This window comes from Tympanuchus pallidicinctus, unplaced genomic scaffold (assembly GCF_026119805.1).
Source record: "Tympanuchus pallidicinctus isolate F22 unplaced genomic scaffold, pur_lepc_1.0 scaffold6, whole genome shotgun sequence".
Classification (NCBI taxonomy): domain Eukaryota; kingdom Metazoa; phylum Chordata; class Aves; order Galliformes; family Phasianidae; genus Tympanuchus; species Tympanuchus pallidicinctus.
Window position 1 is genome coordinate 8,683,412 of NW_026294780.1, and position 12,526 is coordinate 8,695,937.

The 12,526-nt window shown below is 44.2% G+C and overlaps 1 protein-coding gene across 3 annotated transcripts in view; it reads right to left on the minus strand.

The window, feature by feature from the left end:
- Positions 1 to 12,299, minus strand: part of CNGA3 (cyclic nucleotide gated channel subunit alpha 3) — a 33,608-nt gene extending 21,309 nt beyond the window's left edge. Inside the window, exons 1-2 of one of the 3 annotated variants that reach the window (XM_052705705.1) lie at positions 11,894 to 12,299; positions 194 to 325 (exon numbers count right to left, since the gene is read on the minus strand). In XM_052705705.1, the coding sequence (XP_052561665.1) occupies positions 194 to 294 (101 nt within the window). In that variant the 5' untranslated portion in view covers positions 295 to 325; positions 11,894 to 12,299. The remainder of the gene's footprint in view (positions 1 to 193; positions 326 to 11,893) is intronic. The other 2 variants (XM_052705703.1, XM_052705704.1) reach the window with 2 other exon arrangements.
- Between the last annotated feature and the right edge of the window lie 227 nt (positions 12,300 to 12,526).

The window sequence follows — 12,526 nt, forward strand, 5'->3', positions numbered from 1 at the left end:
GATATAGGTCCTGAATACAGAACTGCAAATCATGATAACCTTCCTATTGCTGTCTGTTCTGTACTTTGGAAATACACCACTAGGTCATTTAAATACAAAGGGTCAACGGAGATGTGATCACTTCCAAAATACAGATATGGAGAACTGCCCCAAATTCTGTGGCTATCTGATTGTGATGAAACAAACACATTACCTGATAAAGCCATTTTCAATCCTTTCAATATCTTCTTCAGTAGTTCTGACAGACAGTCCATGCATGCCAGGGTAAGAGTGCTGGGTGTTGATTTTTGCCATTTTGCTTTACATATCAACATCTAATTGATAGCTGAAACACAGGGGAAAAAATGCATTTAATGAAGGCACCAAAAGCAATGTAACAGTTCTTAGAAACAGTGACTGACTACAACAAGAGGGCAGTAAAAAGCTAATTTAACCATTTTCATGGACAGCAATATTTATATACATAGTATGAGAGCCGTTCCCAGATTTACTTCTACCAGACAGAAGTGCTCATGAAACACATAACAATGAAAAAGCCCTGTAACAAAGAAAACCCATCAGGACCAACAAAAAGGTTTATGTGACACGACATTTTTTGTCTCTGGGGATTCTGAATATCCACAGTGTCAGACATATTATCCACAGAGAAACTGCATTTAAAATTTCATTCAAAGACTACAGTTAGAAAGCAAAGTGGTTACGTGCTGGGACAACCAATCCGCTTCAAGTCAGTCCTCTTGTGCTAACCTGTTTCTGTTTTATGATGAAATCTCTTATTCTGAAATTGCATAGGAAGCAAACAGATCATTAACCAAATGTGTCCTTCAGCTTAATACACAGCATCCATTAATCATACATTATCTAAACAATATGCTAAACATTTCTTCTGTTGCCTTCTCATCTATCATTCTTATGGCAGCGCTTCAAGACGAAGTCTGTTGAGATATCTAACCATCCAACTCCTGTAAGATTTAGGAAAGTTATTCAACTTAATTCCTTTCCAGATGTGTCCTTCAGTGCCTTACCAACGTAAGTAAAACAGCTTTTAAGAGTCAACACAACTGCTTTAAAAACGGCAGTCTGAAAGACTTCACTGCAAGTTCTGAATTTTGAACTTTTTTTAATTATTGAAGCCCTGGTCAGGGACCTTTTCTATCCGAGACATCTCTAGAAGCAATTTCTCCTGGGATCTGGCCACTGCTTCAGATCATCTAATGTCCTTTTCTCACCCTGTATGGCCTTAAAACCATACAGCATGCAACTAGCGGCAAACAAAATACAGACACAAAAACTCTCCCCTGCATCGCTCCTGAAGTAAAACTCATTGCCCACTAACAGGTCTATGTTATGCACTCAGCTTCTTAAAAGACAGATGCTTGACTTACCCTCCATCCAAATCCCAGAGACCTAAAGGAAATAGCATATAACTTTTAAAGGAATTTAATATATTTCAAAACGCAAAACAGACTAACTTAAATTTTGCATCCAGAAATAATAAAATTGGCCTGGAAATAGCCCCTGGATATCTTATTTAACACCTGAAAATCTGGTTAGTGTTTCCTATTTCTAATCTTACCTCAACACAGGTCAACTGATACATGATTGTGTTTGATCTTAAACCCAGCCCTGCACATACCAGGTAACTTCAGCTTTTCTGGGGAGAAAATCAGCATTTCTACGACACACCGATATAAATAGAGGATTTTCAACCCACTCTTAGATCTGAATGTTCACTGAGAAGAACTGATTCCTAAGACATGGATGATTTATACTGAAAACTGCATACAAAAATGTTAACTGAATCATTTTCACAAGATGAATCAATTTGTTATGTCCAAAGAATTATTTCTACAATTCTGTTAAGGTATATCCATTATAAATATCAAGGAATACCATTTCTTTTCAATCAATTCAGCCTTGGATGGACAAACATTTTAATAAATTAACTAGCTGAATGAGCAGTTTCCAAAATAGATATGATACCAATTTCTCTTATCTCCGAGAAAAATTATCGTTAACTATTTGTGAGTTACAATTATTGCTTCTATTACAGGCTTTGTACAGCAGAATTAGATAGATTACACACAATAGTGACTTGGTGATGAGTAGATTTATTTTGCTACAGCAGTAACTCCCATTTCTCATATATTAATTTGAAGATAGTTGAAGATAAAAATAAAATGCCTTTGTTCTTTTGTTACTACTGATGATGGCCTCCAATTTATGTTCTCACTTCCCAGGTTCCAAGGCTTGAAGTTATACTGGGAGACTCTAACACAGTAGCCAGGTTGTCACAACTGCTTCACTTAAAAGCAGAGCAGCATGCCCCTTGCTGGCAAATTGTTGTGCTCATACAGAAAGTAAGGCACAAGAGCAAACTGCTTCTTTCTATGAATAGTTACTCTTGCTACCTATTGCATTTCCGCTGTTTTCAGCTATACACTGGAAGTCCAATGCAAGATAATTTAGGAATAAGAATGGCCAGCAGGGAGAGGGACATGATTGTCCCCCTCTGCTCAGCTCTTGTGAGGCCCCATCAGGAGTACTGCATCCAGGCCTGGGGCCCCCAGTAAAAGAAGGATGTGGAGCTCTTGGAGGGGGTCCAGAGGAGGGTCACTAAATGATCAGAGGGCCGGAACACCTCTCCTATGTGGAAAGGTTGAGGGAACTGGGACTGTTTAGCTTGGAGAAGAGAAGGCTCTGAGGAGACCTCATTGTGGCCTTCCAATACTTGAAGTTAGTATATAAACAGGAGGGGGAATGGCTGTTTACGAGGGTGGATAGTGATAGGACAAGGGGGAATGGTTTTAAACTGAGACAGGGGAGGTTTAGGTTAGACATTAGGAGGCAGTTTTTCAAGAGGGTGGTGACGCACTGGAACAGGTTGCCCAAGGGGGCTGTGGATGCCCCATCCCTGGAGGCATTCAAAGCCAGGCTGGATGTGGCTCTGAGCAGCCTGGTCTGGTGGTTGGTGACCCTGCACATAGCAGGGGGGTTGAAACTAGAAAGTAAACATTATGATCCTCTTCAACCCAGGCCATTCTATGATTCTATGATTCCTTCAAAACTCAGCCAATTGTTTGTTGTTGTCATTTAAATCAAAATAGAATTTTGAGAGAGAAATGATTCCTCCCTATTCCAATCAACACCATAACGCATCCACCATTGGACTTGCATGTTATTCTACTTCAAAGCTTTAAAAGCTTGATAATGAGAAAATCAGAATGATTCATAAGTGACAGAGCACAAGCTTTTTTTTAAGAGTAGACTTCCAAAACCAAGTTAGTGCCAAGTTAAGATCATAGCATCGTAGAATGGCTTGGGTTGGAAGGGACCTCTAGGATCATCAAGTTCCAACCCCTCCGCCACAGGCAGCGTTGCCAGTCACTAGATTAAGTACTAGAGCAGTTGCCCAGGGCCCCATGCAACCCAACCTTTACCAGTACCTGCCACCTAATGTAACAAAAACCTTGCCACTAGCTCCAATGATTCGCTAATTCATATCTATCTACAGCAGTTCTTAAACCAGGATCACCTGGCTTAGAGTCTCCAATAAAATGAATAACTGCACAGACAACAGAAGTATGAGATAATAAAAACCTAGAGTGTAGGCATGATGTAGCTTGTTTGCTGTCAGCATGCAGCATCTCACTAAAAAGAAACACCGGGAAAGCAGCATGGCATGCTGCAGGAAATTCAGGAGACTCCAGGAGCTCACTGAGGATAACCTCTAGATCCAGGTAGTAGATAAATCAACCAGAGATGACGCATTAATGGACCTGGTGCTGACCAACACAGAGGAGACCATAAAAAAAGGTTAATACTGGAAGCAGAGATCATGGCCTGGCTGAGTTTGTGATCTCAAGGAATACAGGCCTAGCAAAAAGCGAAGTCAGGAACCTGAACTTCAGGAGAGCAAAATTCCAGCTGTTTAAGAAATCGCTGGACAGGATTCCCTGGGAAGCTGTTCTTATGGACAAGAGAGCAGAGCTGGCAGCTCTTCAAGGACACCTTTCTGAGAACACAAGAGCTCTCTGTCTCCCAGTAGAGGAAAACAAGCAGAAGAGGCAGGAAACTGGCATGACTAGGCAAGGACCTGTCGGTTAAACTGAGGGGAAAAAAGGGGGCATGTACAGGAAGCAAAAGCAGGGATTTGAGACTGAGGAATAATGCAGAAATTAGATCAGGAAAGCCCTAAGGCACACATGAAACAGAACCTAGCAAGGGATGTGAAATGTAACAGGAAGGGATTGTACAGGTACATTAGTTGGAAGAGACAGGCCAAGGAGAGTATACCTCCATCTGTTAAATGAGAAGGGAGAACTCACTACAACAGACGTCACTCAACATACTCAACGAGTTATTTGCCTCAGTCTTCACTGGAAGTCAGCATGGCTTCACAAAGTGCAGATCGTGCCTGACCATCCTCATGGCCTTCTACAATGGAGTCATCAGTGGATGAAGGAAGGGCGAGTGATGTCATATAGCTGGATTTGTGCAGCATCTTTGACATGCTCCTACACCACGTCCTTATCTCTAAATTGGAGAAATACAGATTTGAAGGGTGGAATATTCAGTGGATAAAGAATTGGTTGGACGGCCACAGCCAGAGGGTTATGGTTAATGGCTCTACGTCCAGGGTGGAGGCCAATAACAATTAGTGTCTTTCCCCAGGGTCCTGTTTTGGGAACAGTGCTCTTCCATATCTTTACTAATGATAAATACAATGGGATTGAGTGCACCAACAGGAAGTTTGCAGACAACACCAAGATGAATGTTGCAGTTGATACGACAGAAGGAAAGGATGCCATCCAAAGGAACCTAGATACACTTGAGAAGAGGGCCCACAAGAACCAAATGAGTCAGTAAGGCCAAAGTACACAGTGCTGCACTTGGGTCACTCTGGGCAATCCCAGATATGAGTACAGATTGGGAGAAAAACTCATTAAGAGCAGCCCTGTGGAGAAGGATTTGGGGCTCCTAATGGACAAGAAGAGGGACAAGAGCCAGCAGCACGCACTTGCAGCACAGAAGGCCAGTGATATCCTGGGCTGCATCAACAGAGGGGTGGCCAGCAGAGAGAGGGAGGGGAATGTTCTCTACTTTAGCCTCATGACTCCCTGTCCGGAGTACTGTGTCCAGGCCTGGCACTCCTGGCACAAGAAGGATTGCAGAGCTGTTGGAGAAGGTCCAGAGGAGGCCACGAGTATGATCAAAGGGCTAGTAGTAAGAAAAGCTCAGGCAGGTGGGTTTGTTCAGCCTGGAGAGGAGGAAGCTCTGCGAAGATCTTACTGTGACCTTCTAGTACTTAAAAGGAAGCTCGTAATCAGAAGGGATACTGACTTTTTACACAATCTGATAGTGATAGGACAAGGGGAAATAGCTTTAAGCTAAAAGAGGGGAGATTTAGATGTTTTAGGGAGAACATTTTGCCTCAGAGGGCAGTGAGGCACTGGCAGAGGCTGCCAAAGAAGATGTGGGTGCCTCATCCCTGCAGGTATTTGAGGACGGGTTGAATGGGGCTGCAAGCAGCCTAATCTGGTGGGGGGCAGCCCTGCCTTTAGCAGGGGTTAGACTAGACAATCTAAGGTCTGTTCCAACCCAAGCTACTCCATGATTCTGTGCTTGCTTCTGAACCAGCTGAGCAGTGAATAGTGCCTTTCTATATTTTAAAAGCTGTAGATGTTATGTACGTATTTTCAGACTTGTAATTTGTCTACAGGGAAGACTGGTTAAAAAACACCGAGTACAGTTTTTCTTTAAGCTTGAAACTGGCATGGCTTCTCCAGCTGTTATTAATCTCCTGGAATTAGATACTACTAATCTGGAATTAGACACTACTAATAGATACTGGAACTGGATAGTCCTAATCTCCTGGAATGCTCTGAACATACCATTTGAGCAGAGAGTACAGAAAACAGTTGCATGCTTTATTTAGATGTTCCAAAGCCAGGCTATGAAGAAACTACACAACTCACAAGATATAAAACCAAATGCTATTTTGGATGAAAAACTATTAGCCTAGAAAGCAAGAACCGGATTAAACAGTTGACCTTCAATGCTGCAGAAGTTTAAGAATAAGGTTTTCATATGAAAATCTGTCATTAATGACACTGAAAATGAATGAGTGAGACAAACACCTCAGGACACCAAAGTTACTGCAGAAACAAAAGAGAAGTGCAGGGAATTCCAGTGACCCACACCAACTAGATCAAATTCACAACTTGACGGCAAGTGACATGCAGTGTAGGCAAATGCAAGTCAATGCATGCTGATGAAAAGCATGTAAACTACTATCTTATGATTCCAAAGTGATAACATGCTCTCAGAAAGGGAATCTGAGCATTATATATTTATATACATACAGCTCAGTGAAATGCTCTGCTCAGTGCCAAGCAAGCTTGCTGACACAAAAGCTAAAAAGGTAGAAGGATTTATCCGTGGCAAGTGTTAAAATCAAAAAAGAATATTAAAAGTGCTCTATGAAACGACAGCATGGACCTCTCTGCAATATTATTAGTCCTCCCCTTAAACAAAACACACTGTAGAGCAAATGCACAGCAAGAATGATTGTGAAAGGCAAGAAATAAGCTTTTAATAATTATACTTGTTATGGCTATTTTATTTATATATTAATATTTATTATTATAAAGTATTTTCATCTCACAAAATAAAATTATGTAGGCAAACTCAGAGTTCTTTTTAGATGCTTTACAATGATTTCAGCTGTAAAATCCCAATTCAACATACAGTGCAAGCTGAGCCCCTGTTCTACACTAGACCAGAGGAAAGAAATCACAGTAATCCAAGCCCACTATTCATTCAGTAAAGTGCCTCAATTTTTGGAAGGAGGTAGGAAGAGTGCATGGATTGTCACCACAAAACTGTGCTACGTGTGTTCAGCTGTGGTGGAGAGAGACTGAGTACAGGACTCAGAGACATCAGCAGTGCAGGAATTTGGGTACAGAGCAGGTGGTGAAACTTCCCAAAGCAACATGTTTTGGTCTTGCATGAAGCACATAAAACACTGCCAAATTAGTGGTAATCTGATTAATGAGAAATATTTGCGCCTTCTACCCCTAGGTTACTGAAGTATTTAGAAATAGCAGTGTCCTCCACAGCCCGTTAAACTGGATCCAAACCTGTTAGAGACCAAGTAGGGAGCAGCTTATGAGTATGGGGCTACCAGGAATCAGGAAAATGATGAAGAGATGAGAGGCCCTTCACATACTTTTTGCAGGGCACACAGAGAGACAGCTCCAGCTAGCTGGAGCACACAACCCTAAACCTTTATTGAAAGCAGACAATTACAAGACAGATTTAAGAACTGCACAGAGCTTGCCCTTGTGCTTACAACCATGGCTGATGCAGAGGGTTGGTTTTGGCTGGCTGCCAGATGCTTTCCCACTCCTCCTCCTCAGCAGTCCATGGGAGAAAATGAGATGAAACATCTCATGTGTCGATAAAGATGGGGAGATCACTCACCAATTACTGTCACGCACTAAAAAGACTTGATTTGAGGAGAATTATTTTAATCGATGCTTAATCTAGAACAAAGTTGGATGATAATGAAGCTAAGCCACCCTCTTCCCTCCATCTCACTGCCTTTTATCCCCAAGCTCAAGTTCAGTCCTTTAATCCCCACTCATTTAACACCTTGAATTTTCTAGAGCTCAGTGACCTGTTTTTCAGCACACTGACAAAACAAAACTGTCTTAGGCTGCCTGAACTTTTCAGAAGTGAAGAATCTTCTGATATCAGACAGCAAAATAAAACCCATCTGAAACACCCCAAGCTCTTGAAAGACTGACACCTCTACCAGTGACTTCAGCAGAGTTTCAGCATGCTTTCTCAGTTTTTCTATTCTTGCTACCAGCTACTTGAAAGAAACAGATAGTTTCATGATTATTGCTTTCTGGTGCACAAACCACCAAGAATGAAACAGGAGCTAAATGAGAAATACATATTATCCTACTAAAGATGCAGCAAATCACACATTACTGATAGCTCTTCCTATTCCAAACACAAGTAGTTAATACACTGGTCAGTCCTCTTCTTCGTGGGTGAAACAGTAACTAACACTGCATCAAATTATTTTATATGCACTGTTTGGTATAAAAGATCCATTTTACCCTGGCAGTCAGTTATCTAAAAATAAACATGAGTTCAAGCAAGAAATAAAAATTTCAGATTCATATGAGCATTTCCTGATTTTGAAAATTAGGTCCTATTCATTTCCTTATAATTACAATATTAAAGACTTAGGACTAAAGGTGCAAAGGCTGCAGGATCTAACTTTTAGGAACTCTATCACCCAGCAGCTTTGCCAAGTCAAGCATCCAGGTTTCCTAGAGAAGGCATGCAGAAAATCAGGTACTCAAGACAAAACAACCAGAGAGCATCCAAAGAAGTGCAACAAAGATGGGTTTGTAGGGCAAGGTGTGTGAGGATCGGCTGAGGCCCCTCGTTGTGCTCATTGCAGAGCAGAGGAGCTGAGGGGAGGCCTGATGGTGGCTGCAGGGAGCGGAGGGGCAGCGCTGAGCTCTGCTCTGTGTGACAGCGACAGGGCCCGAGGGAACGGCATGGAGCTGTCAGGGGAGGGCAGCTGGGGGTCAGGGAAAGGGGCTGCATCACAGCGCGGTGGGCGGGGAACGGGATGCACAGGGCTGTGGGCACGGCAGCAGTCCAGGAGTTGGACTTGATCTTTGTGCATGCTTTCCAACCCAGGACATTCTTTGCTCCTTTAAGGAAGCCTCATATACCAATCCATAGTAAATGAATGAAGCTAAAGTAGGAGACTCTAAAAACAACTAGGCATCTAATTCCCGCCCGAAAAGTAGGCGGCTCATAGCTCACGGCCCTAACTCCATCTCTCCCTTTCTGAAGTCTAATCACCCATGGGCGCCAAACTGCACTGTGGTTAGGACCTGCACTTCAAAAATGAGGAAGTTTTCAAGTCTGCTTCAAATCAAGCAAGCCAAAATCAGGTTCTCTCCTTCCTTCACAGCCTTCCACGAGCACACTGCAGGATACACTCCTGCGTACTCACGGGTTCGCTGTGCTGAGAATGCCTCTGAGCAGCTTTATGGCTTAGGATTTTGACAATTTGGCGCAGGCTTAATAGAAGTAACTAAGTAATAAAGATGTGGATAAATAAGTAGATAGACACCACACACTGGTGCAGATATAAATAGTACAAATTACATCAAATTTAGGAATTTGCTGGCTATCAATAAGCCGCCAAAATGAACTGGGTAGCTTGTCAACATTGTGCAACAATACATTTCAGCTTAAACATCTGTGAAAGAGGTTTTGAATCTGGATATTCTCCCTGCATCGAGATGCCACATTTGGACTACTAAAGCAGCTCCCATTTTGGACATAATATGTCGAATCTAGCTCAACTGAAAATTGCTAACCAAGCAAACATCTGTTAAAACTTCTGATATTATGTGTCTCTGTTTATCAAGTCACAATGGCAGATGAAGCTGTTTCTTAAAGTTATTTGTTTAGATGAAAAGCACTGCAGATAACTAACACAGTAGAATGCAAAAACAGCTTTTCAAGGTGAAATATTTATCACTGCCAGAGTAACAGGTGACTTTCCATGTAATTGGACATTGGATCTTATGTACTTGCATAGTTGATAATATACTGTTGTTCTTGAGGCTTTCAAAATTGTTTCACTTATCGCTAATGGAAGCAGTGATAAGCTGCATTGGATCACTTACATCATTTTAGTTAAGACACACTCCCAAATCCTCACACAGCCTCTCAGGTTCAACCCTAGTAAGCCTTTGGGATTTATTTTGGGCCTTGACCTCCACCTACATGATCCTTGTTACATCATCTGGTAAGAGTTGTAGTTCACCCCCATGAGTGCTGTGTAGATTATGCACGGCAGCCAACAGTTCACGATGTATTAACCAGCGCAGGCAGCATGTGGATCTCTGAGACTGCAGAAATTCAGCAAGTGTGCGATTTGAAGATGGTTCAACTGTTTCTTTCAGTGACTTGGAGGTTTCTAAATTAACCTGCAGACTGTATGGTGGCAAACTCTCACAGAGATCAGCTTTGCATGAAAGCTACTGAAGCAATCCCAATGCTATGGAAAAATAACAAGCGGGCTGCACCACCCCTTGCCCTCACCTACAACTAACACCTTAGAACACCAGCTCTTTCAAAAGAACACTTTTCAAATGTTACAATTCTCTGGTAAATCATATTGCATTTTCTACAGTCTGTAAGCACTGCTCTCTTCTAAAAAATGTATGTTATTTGCATTCATCACCTCATAAACCCAGCACTGAAGATCTGTCAAGGACACTTCTCCACACAGTACTCCAGGATGTGCATGCATTACATGCAACGCTGCATATTCATGTGTGTATAACTGAGTTTCAGAATGAGACGCATACAATTATCCTTGATCCATTCAAAGGCTGCATCCTTGATGCCCTGAAGCAGCAAAATAATCTTTTAAATAATAATCTTTCGAATGATTTGGCTTGGGTGTCCCTCTGTTTCTATGAATTATTAACAATACCTGACAGTTTTCTGATTTACTCCTTTTTGCAGAATGCTTTCTATGAATTTATTATTATTTAGACTGGAAGCTGTTCAGGAGAAAACAGCTGTGTACACTGAACACAGCATTGTAAATTACAGCACAGTAAGTTCCAGATTACAGCTAGGTGGACAACCAAGACACACCGTGCTTTTTCTGTTGCCAGCATGGATTACCACGCTGCAGGTATCCTTGTTTACGTACAGAACACAAGCTCTTTGCAAGGCTTCTGGCTAAAATCTGGCCCTTCTGACATTTCCATCAGGGTGTTTATTTGCCAAAGAAACTGTTCAAAGTGAACACAACAACGGCATGAATACAGCCTGAACACATCGGATTCACATTTCTGTAAGGGTATTTATAAAAGGCAGTATTATAAAAGGCACGTGCATGTGAATGTCACCCCTCAAACCCGCTCCCTGCTCACGCCATGCAAACTGCCCCAGCCATCCCACCTGGCTGGGGAAGGAAAGTGGGAGCGGCGATTTGTCACGTTTCACAGGCAGCAAGGAGGCAGTGGGCTGAAGAGGATTTAAGAGATGCTAATGGAAGAGACGGCAAGGCTGGAGAAGCCTGCAGGATAACGTGCTGAACTGAAATGACAGCGCTGAGTGCAAAGTGGATGACAAAGCCTGAGATGCACAGGGGTGCAGCGAAGGCAGAGCAGAGATGCTGACATGGGAGGATGCTATGCCATCTTTTAAGCTGATGCTTTCTATCTCCTGACACTAACCACTTGTTTGCCACCATTACCCATGGCCGATCAGACATCCTGACAGCCCGCATACCACTTGTGTTGCTTTCTAATCGGATGGCTTTAGCTGCTCTTAACATCATTTCTCCAGAGACTGAAAGCACCATCCGAATCACTCTTCCACACGAGTCACTCTTCCATGCATCCCTTTGGCTTTTTCCTTCCAGCCAGAGCTCAGGCTATGCTTCAAAGAAAGACACTGACCACAGCAATTACTGGACCTCGCACACTCGCAGGCACATTTTGACATGGCACAAGTTTTGCAAAAGATGTCACACTACCAGACACAAAGCCAACGCACATGTTTCAACCGCATGAAACAATTCGCTTTTGCAGCCCTCATAGCATTTGCTCCATTCTCTTTGAGCAGGACAGCCCCAGGTACATACCTGACCCTCAGCCATATACCCTACATACCGCAAGCCCCACGCTGGAGACACACACTGACCGAACAGCTGAAGTTACACCACAGGCACAAAAGAGCCGCCAAGCGACGTTCTCACTGCAAACTTACGAGTTACGGTCTCTCACCCAGGTAGGACGCGACAGACGCTGCTTTTTCTCCTACTCACCCTCCACGCCTCCCTCGGCAGTATCCGGACCCAAACTTTCTCGGCGCCCGCTCCCAGCGGCGCTGCCCGCTGCCCGCTGCCCGCTGCCGTGGGGCGGCGGTACCCCCGCGGGGGCGGCGGGGCGGGGGAGAGCAGCGCTCACCGCGGCCGCCCCTGAACGCGGCGAGGGCGGATTACGGGCAAAACCCGCGCGCGTAAGCCGGGCTGACGGGGAAAAGCCGCTCGAAAGGTTTTGCGATCCTGTTAAGCGCTCGGAAAGGATCAACATGTCAAAGCCGCCAGGCGGCCCCGGCACATTTCTCGCCACGCCGAGCCGCCTCAAACCCTCTCGGCCCGGCGGGCTGCGGGGGGCCGGGAGCGCCTCCGCCGCGGCACCGCGCTCCGTGCGGAAAGGGCGGGCGGCGGGCTCCGCGCCGTGCCCGCCAATCCCGCCGTCTCGTACACGCCGTCTCCGCCGCCAGAGCCCGGCCCACCCGCCGGCGGCGGCCGTACTGAGAGGGCGGTTCTCATCGGTAGCGCTGCTGCTGGCTGAGAAGCCGAGGGTGCCCTGCCGTGCCTGCGGGTCAGGGCGGGCAGCGTGAGGGGGCGGCGCCCACGGCGCGGGTGGGAGCGGCGCCTTCTCCGGCAGGGAAA